Consider the following 26,850-nt stretch of genomic DNA (forward strand, 5'->3'; position numbering starts at 1 on the left):
AGGAAGGGAGAGAAAAGGTGAAGGAGAAGGAAATAGGAGAAGTAGAGGCAGAGGAAGAGGAGGAGGAGGAAGAGGAGGGGGAGGAAGAGGAGGAGGAAAAGGAGGAGGAAATGGAGGAGGAAGAGGAGGAGGAAGAGGAGGAGGAAGAGGAGGAGGCTGGGGAGGAGGAAAAGGAGGAGAAAATGGAGGAAGAAAAGGAGGAGGAAGAGCGTGAGGGCAAATCACGCTTAGTTGCACGTTGAACGCAGTATGTTTCGCCTTCATAGGGACAAAAATTATGGGACAAAAATATGTCCCATAGGTCGAAATAGTCGCATCCTCGGTAATTGGACTGAGTTTCTTCAAATACGTAAAGGAGGAGGAGGAGGAGGAAGAGGAGGAGGTTTTAAGATGGATCACGCGTTGAACCCAGCATTTTTCGCCTTCGTCTGATCGTGATTGGCTAAAACATACCCTACGTATCGAAATAAACGAATCCTTAGCAATAGAACTGATGTCTTTGACGACGAAGAGTTTAAGGACCCCCACCTAGGGCTTTTCACAGTGAAAATATTACCTATATGACCAAGGTTGTTTACAGGTATGAAAATATTACCGGACATGCGAGCTCCTATGAAGGATGACTCTTGAAACCGTTTGATTTTCAAGAGGATGCAAGTGTTACGTAAATACCAGCCCCAGGAGTAACTATACATTTTTAATATTATGCCTCCCTTTTTGTAAAAATTTCTTTTACTTCCCGTAAAAATGTAGCAAAGCCTCTATCCAGAGCATCCATGAAGAGAGTAATCAGTTTTATGACCATGGTCAGTAGGTTTAAGTCTGACAATGAGTTTGTAACACTGTTTGTAGCAGCTATGTGTTATATAACTCTATCCCTTTACCCTTGTATTATTGTGCTATATCTATACCTGCTTTGTAAACATTGTATACGCATCAATGGAAGAATTGATTCATTAATTCTACAGAGATATCTCGGCAACTATAAAGAGAGGAAATGGAGTAAAGGAAGAAAGAAGAAATTATTTCACACATGCTTTATACATTTTTGGTTTGGCACTCAGGAGTGTAAAAAATTCTTTAAAAAAATTGCAAATATTTGATATTCAAGAATTGTGCTATTGTTGCGATTGCCGTGTTTGTATACTAAAAGGAACTGTATTGAAATAAATCAAATCGAAACGGAGAATTTGCAGGTGTCTGAAATTTGATAAATTTCGTGTATGAACGATCGCTACCAAGTGAGTTGGACACGAGGACACCCTTGATTCATAAATCGAACAATTATTATTTGCGGAAATATGACAAAAAGATCTTATCTGCTTAAATACATGCGTTTAAATGGCAAATCCCGCCAGATGGCGTCACTATGGCGGCGCATTTTCTCACTTTTAAATCTACTTTTTTACTATTTCCCATATCAGAAGAAAAATTCTGTGAAATCAGCTTTTTAGATACTTTCAGATGAAGCAATAAAAACTTTGCGTGCAAATTCTCCAATACTAAGTAACACGCAGATCTTATGCACATATCCTCCCGATTTAATTTATTTTCAAAAGGTTCTTTTTGGCATGAATACCTCCAAATAGCGTTCAATACACCATCTTGAAACGTGAAACTCCACGAGGATGCGATACTCGACCAGTGGCCACCTCCCACTCAGCGCGGCCGTAAATCACGGGCCCGTATAAATAACGCTCCGATTGGGCCGTAATAACGCCCGAGATTATTTTGTAAAACTCACGGCCGGTTAATACTCCCGTCACAACAAAAAAACACCCAACTCGAACGGAAAACCGCTCGCAGATACGTCGTTCTTCCCGAGGGGAGTGGAGCATCGATGCTGCACTTTTACGGCATCGGGTCCCATAAAAACTCGCGACGTGTGAGAGACGCTGCGAAACACCCATCAAAACAACGTAAGCTCCGCATAAATGACTCGCAGATATGCGGTTTTTCCTTCGGCGGGGCTGCGGTGTATCTATGACAAAACTATAAATGGCGTCATTGGTGGGGAAATAGGCGAACGGACGAGAGGGTTCCGGCGTTGTTGCCAGATTGTGGTGAAAATTAGCATTTTCCGCGACAAAACTGCCGTTCGAAGGAGGGAGACCGTATAGACATTCGGGAGTTGCCAAATTTCCTCCGCAAAAAAAACCGAAATTACTGGGAAAATTCTGAATATTATTTTCCGAAAATCTCGAGCAATTTTGTACGCAATTCGATCTAAAATATCTGAAAATTTCGAGGGGAAGATATGTATGATTGTTGTCGAAAATGCAAGTTTTATCTGGGGAAATTTGGCAATTCTTGAATGTTCACACGGAGTTCTTCCTCACCACGGCGGAAAGCTGGATATTTTGCTGGAGGATTTGGCAAAATGGTTCCGGCCATCACGGGTGAAATACATAAGAGATCACGCTGCATGACACTCGCTCATAAATGGTGTTGCTATCCATTTGTTGGAGGCGAGATGAGACCGGTGATGGAGGGCCCTCTCCGCATATTTATGTAATGCCTTCACAGGATGCTCCATACATAACCGACCGTGATGAAATGTTAAGTGAGGGGTTGTAAGTCATGGAGGCTCTTTGCTTTTCACTCAGGCTTTCGTTGTTTCAAGTCCAAGAACGCCAAGCAGAGAAGCTGGTTACGATGATGCATAGATGTCTCAACTCTAAAAACTTGCGTACGATTCCTCAAAATTGGATTGCATTTTGCTAAAAGGAACCACTAGCATTGCAATGTTGCTAAGATTGTGCAACTTCTTTTGTCTTGGAGGAAAAACCCGATTATCCTTTAATAGTTTCTATTTTACTCGCTAAAAACTGTGAATTTAAGACAAAAATTACCATCTAAATTTCACAGTTTTTCACGATTTCCGCAATTTCATCGCAAAGGATGAAGTTGCACAATATTAGCATCATTGCAATGCTAGTGGTTCCTTTTTGCAAAATGCAATCCAATTCTCAGTCCCGTTTTGTGCTGGAACGGGAACGAGGCAACTTCATTACTTAGTGCTCGTTCTCAAAATATTTAAAACAGAATATTTTGAGTTTTTCCTCTTGGCTATACCTTGGTACATAAATTTTAATAATCAGTCCGCAGGGAGTTGTCACATCATGAAATACTTCATTTTTCTGCAGCGTTTAAGCCTCCAAGCCATCACTTGGCTACGTATCCAGACTACCTTCCCCGTGTGATAGTGGTGTCACAGTCAATCATTTATCTTAAACCTCGTGAACTGCGGTCTTCTTATAGAAATTTACATACAAAGCGATAGACGAAGGAGACAAAGCCAAAATGGAGATATCCTATTGGTTGAAACTGATCGTTGTCATGGCTTAAGGAAGACTAAGAATAGAAAAATGAGAGAATAACAATAGAGTCTCTCGAGGGTTGTAGTTAGTTAATCTATTGCTTACCCCATTGGTTCATTGCAACCATTCGCTTCCACCAGGAGGATCGCTCTGTTTTACCTTCGTCTATTGCTTTGTCTATTGATTTCAACACAGTCAAAGCGAAAACGGAGGGATCGTACTGGATGAAACTTATGGTTGTTACGTTGCTAGAGGGAAAATTGAGACCCTATAATTATTATAGGGTCTCAAGAGGATTGCCGTTAGGTAAGTCAGGGCCGGATTTACCTACTTGCCGCCCATGGGCCGCTAGTATTTTGCCGCCCCCCTTCTCATTCGTTTTGAAACATCAATGAAAACCATCAAATGAACGTGCCAGCGGGGGAGGGGTGCATAAGACACGTTTACTGGTGTTGAACACATTTTTTGGGAAAGCCCTGTCAACACTACTAGCAAACGTTCACGGAACTTTGCGCAAAAATTAAGTTTCGTAAACCTATCTCTGTGTGGACAAGGTCTTCATGTCATAAGAAATGAACGAAAAAATTATGAAAGAACAAACATAAATGTGGATTAATGATTTTAACTTCCACCGCCGCGCCTCGCAGACCGCACTGTGTTTGACGCAATGCTTGAAGTATTCACGCAATCTTGTAGGCGCTATGCATCTCACGCTGATCGCACTGTGTTTGCTGCAATGCGTGAGGTATTCATGCATTCTTGTAGGCGCTATCCGTTTCACGCTGTCCACAATGACCGCACTGTGTTTGATGCAATGCGTGAAGTATTCGTGTAGTCTTGTAGGCGCTAATATGTGTAACATGGCGATTGCGCCGCGCCGAGGGCTTCTCCCTTTCAGCTCAAGTCCTCGTCATCATTTCTCTCTAGTAAAAATCGTTCCAGGCCGAATTGCGTGTTTGGTTTCTCTCTTAACTCGACTAATAAAAGGTACTGCCTCTTGTATCACTGAAAGACGACGAAAGTAGAAATTACTATACTCTCAGAAAATTAAAGATTTTGTCACCTTTTCTCGTTTGTCATTTTTTTCTGAAACCGAATTTTTTTATACCTACATTGAAAAAAATTGCAAAATTTGCCGCCTCATATAGATTTGCCGCCATGGGCCGCAGCCCATGCGGCCACCCCCTTAATCCGGCCCTGAAGTAAGCTACTACTTATCTCCTTTGTCTATTGCAACCACTCGCTTCCAGCAATGGGATCGCTCAGTTTCATCTTTGTCTATCAAAGCCAATAATCAGCCCGCTGCTCTGTTTCTCTCGCAACTGCGAAGACCGCGAGCCGACAACGGGGGACGTATCGATCTTAGCGGGTGTTTGCAGAGTTAATGATCCTGTCTCGGGCCGGCTCCGGGTGTCAGTGTATGTGTGAAAGCAGTGAATATTTACAAAGTAGTTGTCCCGAACAAATTGTATTGTGCGAACCGTGCGCCCGGAGGGGGGACGCGGGGGGAGAGCGGCAATAAAACCAACAGCGGGAGTCTCAAAGTATTGTCAAAACTCGTTTATACTCGCCAGCAGACAGAGGACTCGACGCATGCGCCTCGATGAGCTGAGGTGCGCACACTTTAGTTGCCAGATGGGCACAGCCAATGAATTTCCCCCTATGTCAGAACTGTGGAGTCGAGGAAAATAACAAGGGCTGAGAGGGTGCATTTAATGGCCTGGTTACACGCTCAAATTTCCGTCAAATTTCGATCAAAATGATGACCAAGATGGCGGTCGAGAGTTATCTAGATTAATGAGTAAACTTAATTAAAACAGCGTGTTGATTGAAATAAGCACGGTTGTGTGGAAATCAGATGACGGATGAGCCCCACAGTTCCATCATCTACCGTCAAATGTTTGCATGCCGCAGCAATTTGATGGTAGGTGGTGCGCACCAGTCACCATTTGATCGGAAATTGATGGGAATTTGAGCGTGTAACCAGTACATTAGGCGAATCTTCAGCTGCAGTTCGGAAAAAATCCACCACGTCTTGATGCTGAAATCCGGCTCCGAAATCAGTGATTATTTAAATATCACGATAGACATATTAAATTCTAAGAGTCATAAGTTCTAGCAGCATACGTCGGGAATGCTTGGAAACAAACGCGAGCTTTGAAAGTTTAATGATAAAAGCTATAGCTTGATCCAGGTTTCTCATATCCATGGGATATCTGTAAGTGCGAAAAAGATAGCTTACGGTGAGAGAGAGATATGTGCAACTGCCGAGACCGATCAACCTTAATAACCCTATACTTTTTTCTGGGATCCAGTGTTCCAGTGTCACGTAACGATGTGATATTCTAAAAATTTCAACGATGGTCCATTACCTACAGCCCCCCCCCCCCTGCTCTCCCCCTCCCCCAAAAAAAAATTAAAGCTATAGATTTAAAGCACAAAATGTGAATTTGAAGAGGAAGTTTGACAAGTGGGATGCACATGCGTAGAGCGTCTGATGGACAGTCCTATATCGATATTTCATGGTTTTTTCGAGGCGGGCAATTAATGGTGCCTTTAGCAGAGTTCATAAAAACATCAAGTGTGTATTACTCCTCTTTTATGACTCTTCACTTCCTCCCATCAGTTCTGCTCGTTGCCAGATTGATGACCATAAAGGGTCAATGCTCATGAAGGGTCGCACATCAAGGAGGAGCTTATGAGAGCATCTTTGTCTCGCATCTATTGTAAGATTAAAGCGAGGAGTTGAAAAAAAGTTTGTACTTCAGCAGGGCCGGATTCACCTACTTGCCGCCCATGGACCGCCTGTATTTTTCCGCCCCCTTCTCATTCGTTTTGAAACATCAATAGATCGCATTCGACAGTGGCTCGATGTATCGTTTGGTTCAAAACAATAGAACATAACCTCAAACAAAAATTGTAGGATTCAATTTGGAAAAGCTGAAAATGAGAAAATTCCTAACAATTTCACTTTTCATTGCCATTTGGTACTCGAGAGAATAAAAATTCGCCTGTGTGTTTCGCCTCTCACCTGTGTGATCTGTCGAAGACGATCTAGAAAAACAATCAAGTGAACGTGCCGGTGAGAGAGGGGTGTAACGGACGAGTTTACTCTTGTTGAGCACATTTTTTGTGAAAGCCCTGTCAACACTAACAAGAGTTCAGTTCCGTAAACCCATCCCTGTTTGGACAAGGCCTTCCATTTATAAAAACCGAACGAAAAAATGATGAAAGAACAAACATAAATGTGGTTAATAATTTTAACTTCCACCGCCGCGCCGACCGCACTTTGTTGGCGCAATGCGTGAAGTATTCATGCAGTATTGTAGGCGCTATGCTTTTCACGCCGACCACTGATGACCACACTGTTTGGCGCAATGCGTGAAGTATTCATGCAATCTTGTAGGCGCTATGCGTTTCAAGCGGACCGCCTCACCGCTCCGTTCCAGGTCAAATTGCGTATTTGGTTCCTCTCTTAACTGGACTAACGAAAGGTGTTGTCTCTTGTATCATCGAAAGACGACAAAATTAGAAATTACTATACTTTCACTCTAAGGAAAAGAGTTATTTTGTCGCCTTTTCTCGTTTGTACGTTATTTTCTGAATCCGATTTTTTCCTCTCTTTTTTTGATACCTACATTCGAAAAGATTGCAAAATTTGCCGCCCCTACATTTTGCCGCCATGGGCCGCGGCCCACATGGCCACCCCCTTAATCCGGCCCTGTACGTTAGAAAAAAAATATTTATGATAACTCATGAAAAATGTAAAACGTATTTCCCAGGAAAACACTAAATATTCCAAATATATTTACGTTATTTTAAAAAAAAATGGCTGAATAATGAATTTCACCACATTCTTGAATATTTCTGACGCCAACTGAGAGGTTTAATTAAACCAGTCATATCTCCATTGAAACATGATGGGTTGAACAACGTTATATATTGAAAATGTGAGGGTGTGAGCCAATAAGATAATTGAACCACATTTTTATAAAGGAACCACTATTTCTGGCTCATTTTAGAAACAACATAAATGCCATTGGTTTTCCTGTGCAGATATGTGCTTTTATGGAAAAACCAGATATAGTGGTTCCTTATTGCAAAATATAATCCAATTGGCTCTCACCCTAATATTTTCAGTCATATCTAGTGGTAAAGACCACTAATTAGGGTACATCCTCCATGTACCGAAAGGATCATCGCCAGTAAAGTTTATCTGCTACAGAAATTATGTCTGACTCAACCAAATATCTTGGTCGGCACCATGATCAACCAAGAACATGCTTTAATCTACTCGTATTTTCCGATGTCATTGCTTTAAAATACAATTTCATCTTTAGTATTTCCCACGGATATCCCCACGCTCTCTTTCCCGGAGCTTTTGGTATGTCTTTCCTCACCCTCTTAGGACGTTTTCAAAGAAAAAAACCAGAGGAATTCGCCGTTTTATGTTGACATCCATCAAGATACAGGCGTGTTAACACACACGTATTCGGAGAATTTACGCACAGCGCGTTGAGATTACACGTGGAGTCGAGTGCTAGAAAAATCCAATAGAACGATCATCGACAGGTTGCAATTTTTGCCATTTTTTGCTGCCCATAATGATTTAGCGATGGAAGCTGGAGTGAGCTAGAATATAAGTGCGCGAGTAAGTGAAAGAATACTGCCGTACTAAGAAAAAACGTCGTATGAACACTCGAGAGTTGCCAAAATGTCTCCGGATAAAACGAGTATTTTTGAGGGGAATTATGCTTATTTTTCAGTGAAATTTTCAGATATTTTAGATTAAATTGTGAACAAAACTGGCTGAAAAATTCGAAGAAAACTGATGAAAATTTTCGCGGTAACTTCGTTTTTATTGAGGGAAATATGGCAACGTCTGAAGGCTCATACGGCGTTCTTCCTCAGCGCGGCAGAATAGACGAGCGATAGGATCGGAAAGCAGTCCAGTGGTAATTGGACCAATAAATAATCCACCTATTACTGAACCTCGAGCAATACCTGTGTTGCCGTTGTAAGAATTTTTTCAGTCGATTTCCCTGCTAAATTCTGCATTAAAAGGGCAAATGCATGAAAAAATGAATAAATAAGAAAACATTAAAACAAAAAGAAAAGAAAATTTAATGACAAGTAAAAAGAATTGAAATAATCATAAAAATGCATGGGAAGAGAGAGGTAGAAAGGAGAAAATTCCAAAATAAAATTATTCAAGCATAAAATATGAGAATCGGTTGAGGAAAAATAGTTGTAGTTAAGTTAACTTAAACTGATTATATTTCGTCTCGTGCCTTAATTAAAATTGATTGAAAAAAATTTAAAAAAAAATTAAAATTGATTAAAATTGATTGTTCCGATTTTTTAAGTAATATTGTAAAATTACCTCCCGATCTCCATCGTTCTAAAATGTGATTTTCAGTCGGGCTCCTTAACTCATCATCTCTCAGCAAAAACTGGTGCTTTTTAGTTTGGATGCTGCCGAATAAATTCTCTGAACTGCCGTTCTTGGTTGCGAAAAATAAAAGTAGGGAAATTACCAATTATAATGTAGGGGTTTTTTATCCCTTCTTTCTCTTGAGCGATGTTGTAGGAGGTGCGGTTATTGATAAATCCGCAATGAAAAAATAGCAAAATTTATCTCAAATTCGAGAATTGCTCAAAAAAATAATTCGAATCTCAAAGAATATTACTAAAGTAAAATTTAAGGATTTTTAAAGTAGAATATTTCAAAAATGGAGTCCATTCCTGCTGCCTCTGAGGACAGTAAGCAAGCATAGTTAAAATCACCTCACTACCAGATCATATTGCCGTTTAAAAATTGAACAATTCAAACCCCACAATAAAAAGACAAGGGTGGGGCCCATAAGTATTCAACACTTATTGCCTTGGACCGAATTATTACTAATTTATTCTGTCATTCGTTCATATTCTTGATAATACCACCATATGCTCATGTATTTATTGAGTCATTTATCTTTTACTACCGGAATAAATTTTAGTAGTTTGTAAAATCCATTTCAAGATAATTTTACAACCCTGGACGCAATATGTGAGAACGCGTCAGGTGAGAAAAATAATAAAAACGCGATAGAATAAATATACTACAGAGAAAAAAATAAAATACAATGAAAGAGGGTAAAAGACTCGAATTTCAGCGATCGATTCGATGAGTCGCGCCGATTGTGCTAAGGCGTATGAGCTTCCGAACGGTGCCAAATCGTTGTAGATGACGTATTTATTTTAGAGGAGAGTTAAGAATATTTTCTCCTGGCATTTTCGCGTACACTAGATTAACTTGGGAAATTTCGAATAAAAATATCCTCAAGTTTCCCAGAAAATGTGTACCACATCGGAGGAATTTCTGATCCGCCTTGAATTCTCATTTGACTTTATTTCTTCTCATTGTAGTGCGGGTGTCGATCATGCAGGAATCGAGAATCGCTGTAAAATCGATTCGAAAAACAATGTTGCATTTTACTTGGAAGCTGCGGACATTAACTTTGAACTTTCAAAGATACAAGTTGTATTTTGAGCTGACAGTGGCAACCTCTCTTGTGGATGAGGCCTGGATTCCGCCGCGCGTGAAACTCAAAGTAAATAAGTAGTAACAGCTAATGCGCCGTAACCAATCCAACCAGCTGTGAATGCACGCAGCGCGACGCACACAAGGCGAAACATCAAGCAGTGGTGGCCAGAAAGAAAAATATACCCAAATGTATTTTAAGGGGGAAAAGGTTAAAAGGGTTGTGGTTCGACAGAGGGCAGAGGAGGTTAGGTGTCGTAGAGCGCCAGGGAGTACCATAAAGCGACTTATATGTGTATGTAAGCAAAGTTAAATAGCTTAAGATATTGAATCTTTGAAAAAACTACATTTTTGGGGAAGTACCAGATGTCGAGGTTTCGGGGGGTGGGAAGTATAAAAAACGGCTCCGTATACTTTCATAGCATTCACTACACTATGGCTATTGCAGAAAGGCCCCTATCGCAGTGAGTTTTTTTTGCAGGGAGCAAATTTTTCCGATAACATGTCCGTGATCAAAATTAAGCACGTTTAGGGTTCTTTTTTCTGGTATTCTAATGTGTGTCGATTAGACTTATGGGCGGAACTGGGGAAGGGCAGACACCCCCCCCCCCCCTCACAATTCTGCTCAGCCCTCTCCAAAAAATATCAAGGATCTAGTTTTGAGATGAATGGCATAGGAAATGTAATGAATCCATCCTGATAGAATCGATCAAAAATCGTCGTTTCTCCGCCCGCAAAAGAACGTAACTTCATTTCAGTGTTGCCTAATTCCCCCTCGCAATTTGCATATTAACCAAGAAAATATTATCAGGAGACTCTACTTCTTTAATTTTCGTTCACTGTTTTCTCTCTCTCTCTCTCCCTCCTCTAACTTCTTTTTATTTTTCTGTTTTCTTATTCTTCCTCGATATCCTTACGCCAAATATTATTTTCAAACTTTAGTTCCTTCCCCTTCTTCTTCCTCCTTCTTCTTCCTCCTTCTTCTTCCTCCTCCTCTTCCTCTTCTTATTCCTCCTCCTCTTCCTCTTCTTCTTCCTCTTCTTCTCTTTCTTGGTTTCTCTCCGATCCTGGGCAGTGGCGCTTACGGTGGTGGCGCACTCCAGCGGATGCTTAGCGAAGCTTCCGCCTCGTCGTGACAGGGAGGTCAGGTCAGGAAACCCTCCGCCTCCATGGAATAGGAAGCTGCCGGACCCCGGGTTCCAGTAGCCGATCTGCCTCTCGCCTCGAAACAATAGCGTGGACTGGAAAGCGGAGGAGAAGAGAAAGAAGAAACTGATTAATTTCCGAAGGGAACAATGCTCACGATCAATCGCTCAAACACTAATAACGGTCGTGTAAAAAGCAGAGCTCTGAGGGGCGCACAGTGAAGCGAGTCAAAAGGAGTTGTCGGACACGGAAACTTTTAACAGCCCATATATTATTCGAAAATACGAGACGTAGAGGTTTTGGATTTGGCTCAATCGATTTCCTCGTGAAATTTCCTTCAAAATCCACCCCGTATAGAATTTTTAAATTTTCGTCTTCTTTTTCATTTTTCTTTCCCTCCCTCTAAAACCTCTTCTTTTAAATTTCTGGTTTTTTTTTATTCTTCCTCATATATCCTTACTCCAAATACGATTTTCAAATTCTAGGTCCTTCTTCCTCTTCTTCCTCTTCTTCCTCTTCTTCCTCTTCTTCCTCTTCTTCCTTTCTTCCTCTTCTTCCTTTCTTCCTCTTCTTCCTCTTCTTCCTTTTCTTCCTCTTCTCCCTTTTCTTCCTCTTCTTCCTCTTTTTCCTCTTTTTCCTCTTTTTCCTCTTTTTCCTCTTTTTCCTCTTCTTCTTCTACTACCTCTTCTTCAAATTTCTTCCTCTTCTTCCTATTTCTTCCTCTTCTACCTCTTCTTCCTCTTCTTCCTATTTTTTCCTCTTCAACCTCTCCTTCCTCTCCTTCCTCTCCTTCCTCTTCTTCCTTTTCTTCCTCTCCTTCCTCTCCTTCCTCTTCTTCCTCTTCTTCCTCTTCTTCCTCTTCTTCCTCTTCTTCCTTTTCTTCCCTTTCTTCCTCTCTTTCTAAGAAGAGATCTTTAAAAGCCTATATCTTCGAAAATCCGAAGCGTAGAGGTTTTAAAAATGGCTTCATCAATCTTCTCGTGAAATTGCCTTCAATAACCACCCCATACAATTTGGAATGTTTCGAGGTAAGTGTCCAAATTCACCGTTCCGATTTAGTGTATTGGCTGGGTCCACTGTGCGGCGGGCGGGGCGAGGAGCAGGGGGAAGCTGGTTAAGTGAAATGATTTATGCGGCGATTGGTAGGTGTGGGCTCGCTATGAGGTACCTCCCACCTTCCCCCCGCGAACCGCGGCCCGACCCGCTCCACCATTCCCAGCCGCGGATCGGCTCTCCTTCTACAGGGCAGTCACTCCGAGAGCCGCGCAGTGGGCGCTGCTGAAGATGTCCAGGACTTAGTTCAAGATGAGAGGGGAAAATAGATTTTCTTTCTCGCCGTCAATGGTATAAAATAGCTAAAAAAAAGAGAGATGAAATGAGAAGAAGAAGAAAAAGAGGGGAATAATTAGGGTGATTCGATAGACGCTATATTTAGTGTCAAAACTACATGCAATATCATGCAACGCATCGATTAGTTCCATTTTTTTAGCTACTTGTCATTTTTCTCGAATTTTGAGATCGCAATTCTGTCGTCAAGAGACGGAAGAATTCACTTACCAATTTTGACAAACAAACTCAACGTAATAAAGGCGTGGTTTTTTTAGAGGAAAAATAATGCATTTGAATGCAGTTTCGATATCAGTATCGAATGCGATATTTTTCCTCTACAAAAAACCACGCCTTTATTACGTTGAATTTCTTTGTCAAAATTTCTATCTCAGAATTCAAGAAAAATGACGAGTGGCTGAAAAAATGGAACTAATCAATGTGATATATCTCATGTCGTTCTGACATAATCGACTCTTTACCATGCATATAGCTTCAAATAGGGAAATTTCGACAATCGATCCTTCACGTTTCGCCACCGACCGAAATAACCATCAGCAATACTGCCATGCTAAGTAAGAACGCCGCATGAGCCATAAGGCGTTGCCAAATTTCCCTCGATAAAACGCGAATTTCCCGGTAAACTTGTGGATATTTTCCTACCAATTTTTCAGATAATTCAGTTTACAATTTCACCAAAAGTTCCTGAAAATTTGAAGGGAATACATTCATAGCGTTCCTCAGAAATACTTTTTTTTTTTTTTTTTTTTTTTTTTTTTTTTTTGAATTTTATTGGTTAATCGATCTTCTATACAGAAATTACAATTTTTCCTTTAAAATATTGGTTATTATGATATATAATGTGAGGAACTATACAATATGTGACATATTGAAAGTATTTTTTAAAGATATTTACAATAAATATAAGATACTAGTTTGAATATTTGTATATTATAATTTCTTGTTACCCTACCTATCTGATAAGATACCTAGCTAGCGCTGAAATTATCTCTTCTAAGACACTTCATGTTGCACGTCACCACGGTGTTATCACCGTCCATAATTTGGGCAAATTAAGTCATCGTAGAGGTGAGGTAAAACATTTTATCGGAGGAAATTTGGCAACAGCAGAATGCTCTTACGTCGTTCCTCCTTAGCACTGCAGAACAGCGATGGAGGCGAAAAAACGCTGAGTAAACACGATGATCCAACCACAGCCGCGGCCGCACCGAGACCCCAATTTTACGCCGCTCTCCTCGGCTCATTCAATAAGCAACCCCCCCCCCCCCCCCCGCGCCCCGTCATCGGTGGAGAACTCTGCCGTGCTAAGGAAAAACGCCGTATAAACCTTCAGGCGTTGCCAAATTTTCTCGGGAAAATCACTAATTTTCAGGAAATTTTTTGAATATTTTTCCGCCAATTTCTCAGAATATTTTGTTTGTAATTTGATCTGAAGTGTCTGAAAATTTCAAGGAAAAATATTCGTAATTTTCCTCAAAAATAAACATTACATCCAAGGAAATTTGGCAACTCTCGAATGTTCATACGGCGTTTTTCCGTAGCACGGCAGAACTGGAGATGGAGCTGAAGGGCCGCTCTACAAATTCGTGGTACTTAGATGATAATTCACATTGAAGGCAATTTGCTCGGCTATGAATAAACTAATAAAATAGTCGCTAACCGAGCAAGAAGTGGTAGGGGGTGGGGGGGATAGGGGGCGATGGGGACTGACTGCCCCGCGCGCGCGTGTGTGAGAGAGAGGTCTTGAGCAAACTCGGATTCCCGGTTGCCAGATCAGCGTCGGAGAATTTGCACGAGTAAGTTTATTCCTTCGTTTCATCTGAAAGTTCTTATTGAGCTGTACCCATTGTTGTCTTCAATTTTTTTTATTTTTTTTTTTTTTTATTTATTTTTTTTTCTTTCTGGTACACTGAAAAACAAAACTGAATCGGTGAGAACGAAAACACACCAACCCGAAAAAATTAAAATAATCATGACACACACAAAACTGCATATTAGGTGAAGAAGTTAGTGTAAGAAAAATATTTTTGGTGCCTAAAAGCAAGTATTTAAGGAAACTTTAAATGTCTAAGTTGGCATAGATACGGTAACTTCAATGACTTTCATGAAAATTGTCTGTCCTTAGTGAAAAGTGAGCATTTTAGAGGTACCGATTTGGTGTGTTTTTTGTTCTCACTGATTCAATTATGGGCTATATAGGCATACCGTCCGTTTCGGGGTCAGATACCGAAAGTTCCGGGTGCTGGAGTCGTAGCTTCGACTATTTCGAGTGCTGGAGCCGTAGCTTTAACTGTTTTGGGTGCTGGAGCCGTAACTTTGACTGTTTCGGGTGCTGAAGCCGTAGCTTTAACTGCTTCGGGTGCTGGAGCCGTAGCTATGACTGTGTCGGGTGCTGGAACTGTAGCTTTGACTGTTTCGGGTGCTGGAGCCGTAGCTTTGACTGTTTCGGGTGCTGGAGCCGTAGCTTTGACTGCTCCAGGTGCTACGCCCGGAACTTTCGGCCTTTAATCCCGAAACGCGAACGGTATGTTTACATAACCCGTAAGTACGGATTCCACGGCCGGAGTTTTTTCAATGTACAGAAAATTGTAACAAAGTAAATTCGAAAGTGATAAAATATACAGCCTTGCGACATTATTGGGAGGTATTTTCCAATTAAACGCACGAATTTGTGCGACTAACGTCATTTAGTCACATCCCCAATAATTTTTTAACTTACATGCCGAAAATATTCAGTCATAATATGCCAGTTCGCTCAGTGGTCTCCTTTTCAAATTGCGCTTCATCAAATTTTAGATCGCTGCAAATCTTCCATTATCGGACCTGCAGCATTACCTCAAAGGAAGTCTTTGAAAATCTCACTGATTTGCATCGCACATGAGAATTTCTTTGGTAAATGACTTTCTGAGACTCCATCTCGACTTGGCGCGCCTTCATTGTCGTATGATACTTCACGCTTTGCCATGAGGGTAATTTAGTTGCCAATCCGATCATAACTCAACTTGGGACACTGAATTCCCTACACTACACAGACACACAAAATTTGAATCTAGCTAACGCAAATCTAACAAAAGTTATCGTGAACGAAAGAAATTGACGACAGAGGTCGGGTAACTATTTTAGGTGGGATTTCTGGTGAGTACTACCATAGTTCAGGTTATTTTCACAAAATAGTATCATCGTGTAAAAAGTCAAGGAGACTTAAATGAGACGTCACCATACTTTTTTTTCAGTGTACGATGCTACGCACTCCTCATCGTGTTCAGTGATTTACTCGGCAACAGTGCTGGGATTCATGCTTGGCCGTTAAAGGAGGAATATTATTAAATTTCTTTGGCGCAAGATATATGTGTATTTATAACTACATAGTTACATATCATCAACATTATTACGTTTGCAAAATTGACGGGCGAGAAGGAGTGAAACAGTGAGGCGTGGGGCAGAGGAGGGGGGAGAGGGGAGTTACCCGTTGAGAGAATTATCATCATAGCCGTGGACAGTGGTGCAAGTCGAGATTTATACCTAATTGGGTGGTTTCTGAGCTCCAAAGAGGCGTCCTTACTCCGTTGCCGTTTCCCAGCCTTAATCAACCGCGCTAAATGCAACGATTGAACTGTGAAAACACTTATGTGACCGGTCGAGGGTAAAGGGACCTGCGGGTCGATTGTTGAATCGTTATCGAATGAGTTTGATCGATAACTCCCTATCTTCACAATGCTATATATCGATCAAGGTCATTCGATAACGATTCAACAATCGACCCGGAGTCCTTTCATACTGAGAGTCAAGACAATGTGAATCCATTTCTGATTGGTTCCCGTACTTCAGGTCTCCACAGTGTCACAAACGATTACATTTTCACCGATTGCCGAACCGAAGATTATAATTAGAGTACCTATGTTGAGAGAGTATGGCCACTGGGCCCCATGGAGAAGCTTAGGACCCAAATATGGCGGTGCTTTGTTTTGGTTTTTGTGGATGGGAGGGGGGTCATTGCCAACTTTTGACGGTTATCACCAACCGCACTTGCTGCCAACCTTACTACATATAAGATAATTTTTCTCAAAAATTGCACACGATTAGCCTTAAAAATATGTGAAGATGTCCCAATAGTGCATTTGAGTAAATTTCTCGTTACGATAAGCAGAGAAAACTACATTTTGATTAATTTTGCATTACATTAATTTATGGCGTCCGCCATGTTTGGGTCCTAAGGGCTCCATTCAGCCTAAGATGGCTGAGCCAATCAGAGGTGGTAACCCCAGTGGCCATACTCTCTCAATATAGGTACTCTAATTATAATCTAATGAACCGGGGAATAACGGGTTCGACAAGAAACAAACGGAATGAGAGTGGGTACGGACAAGGGAATTTGAGAATGGGCCGATCAAAGATTACGAAAAACGTTCAATTTGTGTAATCTTTATTCCCGCTTGTGATTCCATGAGGGGGTGTTGTCTTGACTCTCAGTATAAAGGGACTCTGAGTGTCACAAACGGGAATAAAGATGACATTTTCAACAACTATAAAGATTATGAACGTGAATGGACCAGGGGCACGGCAAGGAACAAACGAACGGAGAGGGGACGCAGACAGGAATTCGGGAATAAGTCGATCAAAGATGATGAAAAACGTCAATTTGTGTAATCTTTATTCCCGTAGTTGAGGCATCCATGAGCAGGGCCGGACTAAGGGGGTGGCCCCATGGGTCGCGGCCCACGGTGGCAAAGCTAAGGGGCGGCAAAAATTTGCAATTTTTTTAAGTGTAGGTATAAAAAAAAATCGGATTTAGACAAAAAAAAATTACAAATGAGAAAAGGCGACAAAATCTCTCATTTACATAGAGTATGGTAATTTCTAATTTTGTCGTCTCTTAGTGATACAAGAGACAGTACCTTCAATTAGTCGAGTTAGGAGAGAAACCAAACACGTAATTTGGCCTGGAACGGCGCGACTTAGAGAGAAATGATAACGAGGACTTGAGATGAAAAGGAGAAGCCCTCGGCGCGGCGATCGGCATGTAACACATATTAGCGCCTACAAGACTGCACGAATACTTCTCGCATTGCATCAAACACAGTGCGGTCATTGCGGTCAGCGTGAAACGGATAGCGCCTACAAGAATGCATGAATACTTCACGCATTGCGCCAAACACAGTGCGGTTAGCGTGAAACGCATAGCGCCTACAAGACTGCGTGAATACTTCACGCATTGCGTCCAACACAGTGCGTTCAGCAGCGGTCGGCGTGAAACGCATGGCGCCTACAAGACAGTCTGAATACTTCACGCTTTGCGCCAAACATGGAAGGCCTTGTCCACACAGAGATAGGTTTACGAAACTTAACTTTCGCGCAAAGCTCCGTGAACTTTTGCTGGTAGTGTTGACAGGGCTTTCCCAAAAAATTTGTTCAACACGAGTAAATGCGTCTTATGCAACCCTCCTCCGCTCACGAAAAGAGCTCACGAATTTGATTCCTTTAAAATCGCAGAGTATAATTCTGAATTAAAGAGTCGTAGGGAAAGTGGGGGACTTTCGGACTCGTTTTTTTTTTTTTTTTTTTTTTTTCAGACTTTTGATGATGTCATATTGGAAGAGTATGCGTGTAAAGGCTGAAAAAAAATTGAATCGCTAGGAATGAAACGAACAAATCCCCGAGCGATGGAAACAGTAATTCTGAGAGAGCGAGGTTTCAGTCGTGCGCAAGTATCTCGCATCGTCATCGCAGGAAAAAGTTCTGGGAAATATTAGAGATATCAAGCGCGGTAGTGAGAGCAAGCGTTGTCGTCCATGCTATCTCTGTCGAATGCAGGTAAAATTTACTTAATATGATTAAAATATGTCTTACAGCATAATTTGGATTGCATAGAAGGAACCAAGAGCATTCCAATGTCGTTAAGCTTGTGCAACATTGTTTACATCGCAAATATAAACTTATTATCTAAAGAAGATTCGTCTTCACTCTCGATAAACTATAATTCATGACAAAAATTACCTTCGTAAAAATTTTTTGATGATTTCAGTAATATTGTTGCAAATAATGTAAGTAGCACAATCCAGCAACACTGGAATGCTCTTATAATTAAGTTTCTTAGGCTTTTAACGAGCTCCAGTGCGAAACTGAACCTATTAATTAATTTGCTTGTATGTAAAAATATCTTGATCTTGTTTACTCTTATAATTCTGTTTTCAGCGAGACTTGCATGATATTTAGCTCTCGTCCTTTTCTCTCCTCTACCTCTGGTTCTTTCGTTTCTCATCTTTTGATTTCTAATGCATCCCCATCTGATAAATATAAGGGACCTTACGATCTGCGGGCTGATTATTGAAATTAATAACCAAAGCGATAGACAAAGGAGATAGAGGAAAAATGGAGCGATTCTATTGGTTGAAACGTATGGTTAACTGGAAAATAAAGTCGCTTGGATCTAGAGTCCAGACTCTTAATAACATTGACAAGAGAAGATACTTTTGATTCAATCCAATCTTTCCTCATGAATCGAAGAGATTTGCCTTTTGATTCAGGCGGATTTCCTTTTGATTCAATCAAAAAGTCCGATCGAATCAAGAATAGTTTCTTGTCAATGTTTTTAATAGTCTGAACTGTATAGATCGAAGCAGCTATTTTTCCCAATGTGGTAACAGAATGAAGGGAAAGTGGTGGACTAACAACTGTAGGGTATCTTTATAAGGTGTTGTTAGTTAGTCCATTGCTTACCTCCTTCGTCCATCGTGCATGACCACTTTCTTCTACTATTAGAGTTGCTCCATATTATCTATGTCTATAATACTTTGTCTATCAATTTCAATAATCAGCCCTTATATTTTTTAAGACTGAGTCTAAATGGCTCCCTAAAATCACGATTTATTTTCTCTATGTACGGATTCGGTTCATTTTTTTGATATTCCGCAGTGTTGGCGCAACTGGTGTTCTTGTGGCTGATCAGTCTAGTTAACCAAGAGGAACTCCCGAAAGACATGCTGATCAAGGAAGACATCTATGGATCTACACTCTTCGTATTCACTGACGAAAAAGGCACGGACTATATATTCCGCCTCCTCGTTAGAAACAGGATGGGGACTCTTCGAATGTACCCTCTCCGTAATTCCAAAACTTGGTCCAAAGTCTACGAGAAACCAGAATACTACAACCGCAAATACCGCGTACCGCCTTTCAAGATCAAAGGTAATAATGAAAATGACAAATTCAATGAAGAACAAGGTGGTATAAAATAGTGCTGGGTCCGTACAATTGCGGGAAAAGCAAGGCCGAAAAATTCCAAAATTAGAGGGTAAAACTTTTAAAATTTATGTAAATATACAGCAGCCTGGACTTTCAAATGAGGGGCTCGGAGAACAAGGCGCATGAGTGGAGTTTTTGCCATTTCGAGAAATTTATGCTAGAAGATTCGAAATGATGATGTGATTATCCTTATGGCGGAAAGAAATTTCAAACTGACGATTTGATGCTTAAAAATTGGAATTTGGGAGCGAATTTTTCATAGAATATGCATTTAGACCAGTCTTATTTGAAATCATCAATATCTTAATTTTTTCAAGTACTGAACCAATGCGCCTTGTCCTCCAAGCCCCTCAATGATGCATCGGAATACTGAGATGGGGTCACGCCGAGATATCCGTGAAGATCTCAAAATTCGAAAAATATGACAAGTAACTGAAATTATGGAACAAATTGATGCGATATATTGCACGTCGCTCTGACACAAAAAATGGCAACCGTCGAATCACCTTAAAGCCATTCATTTCTCTCATCTTATTAACTTGGAGGACGGGATTCACACTCCGAGGATTGCAATATGAGGAGCTCTTTTTGAAATTTTGAAACCTGCCTTGGGTATAACACAGCCCCCCCCCCCCCCCCCCCCCCCCAAAAAAAAAACTTTTTGGCAAATCCTACAATTTTCAATGGACCACTAGACAAGGTACGAATTTAAGCGATCTGATACATGTTTCTTAACCAGAATTTCACGTAGAAACACGATTCGCACAACGAAAATTACTGAAACCAACTCCTAACGAAGATATTAACGTTTTTATTTCACATTGGTTACGAGGAATTTGAACTGCCCGCTCACAAGAAACTCAAAGCTCTACGTGAGTCAAATCGTGCACCACAACGGTTTTCAGCAAGACTTCTCAATCGAGCTATGTTCATTTCCCATCATGTGCTGTTCAAACTATAAGCAATTTGCTATAGCTGAGCCAAAGCGTCAAGATTGAGGTTGTCAGATTTTTATATCGCAGAGACTGTCATGATAACGTTTAGCGCGCGATGTGAATCACGTAGAGCATTGAGTTTTCATGAGCGGGTGGTTTGAATTCACGCATCAAGAATCATTAAATATCTTCGTAAGAAGTTAATTGCGGTAATTTCCGTTGTGTGCATCGTGTTCTACGTGACATTTTCGTTAAGAAACATGTTACAGAATGCTGAAATTCGTACCTTATCTAGTGGTCCATTTTGACTTTCTCAGTGACACCGCAGGGCAAGCGAGAGCGTGTGGAGAGACTAGGTGACGTCTCGATCAGGCTCGCTCGGAGGCTGGACGGAATGCACGTGTATTTCAACCTTCTGCGGTGCAACTGCAAGCACTACGCGGACTACGTTCACGTTGTGTACGGAACGACGTTCGGGAACCGGTGGGACGTGGGCTACAAGCCCATCAACGAGCGGTGCCCACTCCATCGGAGGGTTCACAGGAATTATACTGAAATTGACTGGCAGAATTTTTATTTGAAGGACAACGAGCCTGCAGTCAAAGCACTTCGTAGACGTGTGGCTATGGAAGGAGGGTGGTTGGAAAGATGTTTCTGGCGGTTGTTTTGATGAATAGGTCATAAAGAAATGATTGGAACGGATAATACACTGGAAAAAAAATATAGTATCACTGAAAAAAAAGTATGGTAACATTTACTATGAGTCTACTTGATTTTTTACACAGTGATACTATTTAGTGAAAGTAACCAGAATTATAGTAGTGTTCACCAGAACTCTGGTGATTTTTACCACAATATAGTAAATGCTATCATAGAGTCTGGTGATTATTACCATACTTGTATCACTGTGTAGAGTGTATGGTAAAGTCTACTATATTTTTTTCTCAGTGAGATTTTGTCATACTCTGACACAGTGATCCGAGTATGGTAAAGGACCCCAGATTGTAAGGTAGCAATTACCATATTGTGGTAAGAATCACCTGAGTGAGTGGCATCACCAGGATCATCATCATATCTTCGTGACTCACATAATCCTGTTGATTTGCACTATATAGTATCACTGTGTAAACAATTAAGTAGACTTCTGTGTAGTCGTTACCATACTTTTTTTTTAGTGTACAGCGAGGCTTGTGGATCAAATTATACTAAAAAATATTACACATAACTGTTCACGGGGAATTGAATTTTGCATGCATATTTGTATATTGTTGTGTAATATCAATACTATCCATAATTCATTTCTATGACCTGATTCTTAAACTGACCCTAAAAAATACATGTATTTCCTCTTGTAAGTAATTGTACGTTTTAAAGAAAGGTGCAAAAACGTTACAAAAGCTAAATGAAACATTCTCATAGTATGACACAAAAATGCTTCTGTTAGAGTGTTCATTAAGTATATTTCCATACTTTCAAGTCCTTTAAACAGGAAATAACTTTCACATTCAGTATAGAATTCGTTTTTAACAGTTACGATGAATTTTAATGACCGCGAAATGGCAGAACTAAAATTGTCTATATGTAGAGCATCATAAGAGCTCAAATTCTCGTAGCTGTCAGTGCGTTATTCACACGAAAAAATTGTCACGGTACCGATCAACCTTAAATGCTACCAAACTATTAAATGACGCACATTTATGAATTCCTCGAAATGAGACTTAGACGTTGCCTCATGTAAAAATCATAGTGTATGATTCGTGCGTCTGTGGATGATATAAATGTCAACTCGTGCTAAATTTAGAAGTTGGTAATTTCTCAGACGGGAAAATCATAGTTCATGTCACTTATTAGGCCATAAATGTCAAAGTTCACGTCATACAGGTATGTGCATTTTTCCATGACAATGTTTCAATGCATGAAATCATGGCGGAGTAAAACCCTTATTTTTTTTTGGATTTGAGACGTCAAATGGTCCCTGTTGCGATTACTTTTTGAGAGAAGTGTCAATGATTTTTTACTCGAAAATCACGCGATTTTTATACTGCTTTTTTTATTAAGTATTCCTTGGAAGCTGAAAGCTATCAGGATCATTCGATAATGATTCGGCAATTGACCCGCAGCTCTCTTCCAACAGTGATTTCTTCAAGCATTGCGGCTCGATTCTTGAATGGATATCGAATGACCATGATCGATAAAAGCATTGCTAAGATAGGGATTTATCGATTAGGATCATTCGATAACGATTCAACGATCGAACCGCAGTTAGGATATCCGAAGTGGCAATGCGGCATACTTCCTAGAGTAATATATCGTAATTGAAGCGAGACTTCGCATATACCGGGACTTAGTTGGTGGGGGCGGGGGGCTAGGGCCTCGCGTATAGTTATCGCATTAGCCGAGGCATATTTATTCATCAAAAATGACCTTTAATTTACGCCATAAATGAGATTTCCAGAAAGGCTCAAGCGCCAATATCTTATTTACTTCTCGTGCTCGGATGCCAAATTGAACGCGGAAGAAAGGAAATGCTGATGTAACAATTTTGTAGTTCATAAGAGTGTCCAACATGCTTCGTATAGATTTTACGATAAACAATTGTTAAATTACCTTTCTACTATTGTAAAATGTACATTTGAAACAAGTCGGGCATATTTTTATACCAATTTAATTGTCAAAGCAGCGATCCATATTTTCCGCGAACGGAAAATTCTCCAAATCTTAGGCAAAATGGGTATGTTGTGAGCAAAAGGTACACCCAACTGCACTGAAACATAGCGGTAACAAATGGATGAAAAGCATGTTTTAAATTTAAGAAATAGCGTGTCTTAATTTGAGTTTTTTTCTTTTTTTTCCGTGAGAGTTGCTATTTAAGCGAAATATATGTTACTATAATTGAAACATACAGTTTCTTGAGATTTTTTTTCCTGGTAATAATGTAGCCTTTCAATTCAAAGGAAACTATCATTATTTTCTGATGAAAAAGTTCATCTCCTTAGGTGGATTAAAAAGGGGACTGAATAACATTCCCTTTCAAAAAAAACTTGTACTGACGTAAATAAAAAGTTTAGTTGAGTCAGTTTCCTTGAATACGATCATTACGAATTGCAGGCGTAAAACATGTCCTCAAAAAAATTTCGACCTATGGGAGTTCGAACTAGCGGAGTTTGAATTGACAAAAACAAAAGGGCGTCCTGTTGGGAGGGCAGGGGCAGGGAGGGGGGGGGGTAAGTTGCCTTCTCACATCTGAATATACCGTCATCTGCCGGCCAAAGTATCACAAGCGGTATGCGACGTTTACAAATTTCCGTTGTCATTTTATGTTTTTACAGAGGAATTGCCAGGTTAATCTGTTTGAAAATTCACTGAATTTTATGAGCAGCAAAAATTAAATTCAATGCTTTCGGACGGCTTCATTGAATAATTTCTCTGTAAAAAAATAAAAAAGCGACGGAAATTTTTAAATGCTGCATGGCGCTTATGAGACTTTGGCCAGGAGGTAACGATACGTCAATTTCCATTGATTTTGAGAAATTTTCCGACCTCATCTGAAGATTTGCACCCGAGAAAATTTCCGAAGAAAAAGGAAAAAAATAAATTCTCCCCTCGAGAGAAATTTTGCCTCCGTAAAATTTACTCCCCGTTTAAAAAAAAAAGGTGTAAATCCATTTCATAGGAATACGAGTGAAAGCACTGAAAAAAAATTCTCGGCGTTTTTACCAAGGTCCGTTGGTACCTTTACCATCTCACTTTTTTACCAATTTTGGTAATTTTACCAAGACAAACTGGTAAGCTTACCTAAAAACCGGTATTTTTACTGTTTTTTTTCAGGTAAGAAGTACCACTTTCATTGGTAATCAATTCCCGGTAACTTTGCCATTTTATCTCGGTAATTCTACCACAGTCGATAAAAAATATTGGCGTTTTTACCAAGGTCCAGTAAAATTACCTAGAGAGTTCAACAATTTTACCGAGATTTCTCGGTAAAATTACCAATTCCATAAATGGTAAGTTTACCAAGAAAAAACTGGGATCAAATAGAACCCTGAATTCTTGGTAATTTTACCCTTTTCTTAGTAAATACACCGAGATTTTTTTTTTCAGTGAGGAATGAATGAAAGGTAATCCTTCCTGAAAATACTCACCCTAAGATCCCGTGTTCTGCACGGGTTCAACCAGCAGCAGTGGTGCATCGACTCGGCAACAGAGAGGGCCCCCTGTCAATATTTTACGCGCATTTAATTAGCCGACCCCCCTCAGCCCCCTCATTTTTCTCAGCCCCCCTCCTCGCGAGCCTCATCTGAGAGGGCTTATTTATTAATGTGTCAATAATAGCGCAATTGCCCCGTGCATGGTTAGCACTCTTCCGTGCCCCCCCTTCCCTCCCCCTAAACCCTGCCCATGGGGGTTTGTGAGTGAGGAGTAATATCGCGGCAAATATTGATGCTGCACGGTAAAAATGTTGTGCCATTACGAGGCGCAGTCCAAGAGCTCTGGGCGTCATTATATATGGGCGCTGAAACGAATTAGCCTTGTGAGATGAGCAATGCCTCAACCTTGTAAATGGATCGTATTCGATACATCAAACAGGTGAGATGGTATCGATATCGATTGGTTCAACATGTAAACATAGCCCTAGAGTCCCTTTATACTGAGATTAAAGACAATGCGAATCCATTTCCGATTGGTTATCGTATCTTAGGCCTTCACAATGTCACAAACGCGAATAAATATTACATGTTCACCAATGGGCCTGTTGCAAACTTTTGCTAGAGCAAAACTAAGAGTTGTTTCCTGCAGATAATGCCTCAAAAATCACGATGAGCGCATCGGCAAAGTCTGAAATGCACTCATAACTTCACAATCTGGTAAGAAATTTGCGGTTTTTTGAGCTTCCCGCTTCGAAAACGATACTACGGTACAGGTGAACATTTTGTTAGAGGAGTCGTTCCATTGGCGACAATACTCATCATGGCCGACGCCAGTCCGCCAAAACACGTGTGATGGGACGAGATAACACCTGAACAGGATTAAACCACATAACAATCGGCGTGTTTACGTTCATATTTTCCTCGCCCGCCTTAATTGACCTTGAACTCTCCTCGAATTACGCGAGGAACTGCGCAAGCGTCGGCCATGATGAATATTGCCGACGATGGAGCGACTCCTCTAACAAAATGTTCACCTGTGCAGTAGTATCGTTTTTGAAGCGGGAAGCTCAAAATAACGCAAATTTCTTACGCAGATTGTGAATTTATGAGTGCATTTCAGACTTTGCCGATGCGCTCATCGTGATTTTTGAGGCATTATCTATAGGAAACAACTCTTCATTCTGCTCTAGCAAAAGTTTGCAACAGGCCCATTGCAAAGATTATATAAACTGGAATAGACTCATTTAGTGTGACGTCACATCTCGATTGAATTTCAATATCTCGAAAGTCGAAATGTGCCGCAACAAACGAAAGACTAAGTTTGATGTCACGAGCTTATTATATTATCAATTCTTGTGAATGTGGTCTCAAACGTTTTGGAAAATGACTAGCCTTCATAGTTTTATACGGTCCCACGGATCAATGTTTTATTTTTAGGCTAGTTTTAGCATTCTTTCATCGATTGTTCATTTTGGAGGGTATGTTTGTTTGTTGGGGCACATTTCGACTTTCAAGATATCGAACCAACAATATCGCTCTGTGACGTCACCACTAAATGCGTCTATGAACCGAGGAGTTGGGAGTGCGGTAAGGAACAAATGGAATGAGATAAGGAACGCCATATCAACCCAAATATTCGGTTTGTTAAACTGAACTTTTGGTTCGTCTAGCCGAATTTACTGCATATACGACTAAACTTAGTTCGCCAGTTCACTTTATCGCACAAGTTCGGTTACGCGAACCGAAAGTTTGGTTTGACGAACCGAAAATTCAGTTTGACGTACCGAAGTAGTCAGGATGATATGGAACGCCGAACTTTGGTACATAGGACCGAACTTTTTTTCTCAGTGCAGATGACGTGACAGGGCGATACATTTTCTCGCTTTTAAATCTTTTTTCATACGATTTCCCACGATGGAAAAAATTTGAAAAAAATTGCAGAATAACAGAGCTGGCAACATGGATGAAAACATACCTCTCAGCGATGCTCTTATCCGAGTACAGATTGGTTTCCTTTTGACTCCTCAGCAGTCTCGATTTAAAGGGGTCCTGAGGTCACAGTTTCTTTTGAGTCAGCCTAACACAGTGGGAATCATAACCGGAATTCTGACGCAGTATGTCCCTCGGCTGGTAGCACAGTGACATCACCTCGATTAATTTCTATAGATTTGAGTCCACTGTGCGGCGTG

At 40.6% G+C, this 26,850-nt stretch overlaps 1 protein-coding gene across 1 annotated transcript; it reads left to right on the forward strand.

Moving 5' to 3' along the window:
- The first annotated feature begins 17,065 nt into the window (after nucleotides 1–17,065).
- Nucleotides 17,066–21,222, forward strand: LOC140225476 (uncharacterized). Its single transcript, XM_072304550.1, has 3 exons — nucleotides 17,066–18,147; nucleotides 19,249–19,521; nucleotides 20,831–21,222. The coding sequence occupies exons 1-3, from the start codon at nucleotides 18,126–18,128 to the stop codon at nucleotides 21,181–21,183; spliced, it is 648 nt and encodes a 215-aa protein (XP_072160651.1). The 5' UTR covers nucleotides 17,066–18,125; the 3' UTR covers nucleotides 21,184–21,222.
- Nucleotides 21,223–26,850: the final 5,628 nt, after the last annotated feature.

The sequence above is a fragment of the Bemisia tabaci genome, chromosome 9 (assembly GCF_918797505.1).
Source record: "Bemisia tabaci chromosome 9, PGI_BMITA_v3".
Lineage (NCBI taxonomy): Eukaryota > Metazoa > Arthropoda > Insecta > Hemiptera > Aleyrodidae > Bemisia > Bemisia tabaci.

Excerpts from the sequence above, each read along its gene's own strand:
- LOC140225476 (XM_072304550.1), top strand. The coding sequence starts at position 18,126 with ATGCTATCTCTGTCGAATGCAG. Across the intron at positions 18,148-19,248 it reads GCTATCTCTGTCGAATGCAG|TGTTGGCGCAACTGGTGTTC; the intron begins GTAAAATTTACT and ends GATATTCCGCAG. Across the intron at positions 19,522-20,830 it reads ACCGCCTTTCAAGATCAAAG|TGACACCGCAGGGCAAGCGA; the intron begins GTAATAATGAAA and ends TGACTTTCTCAG.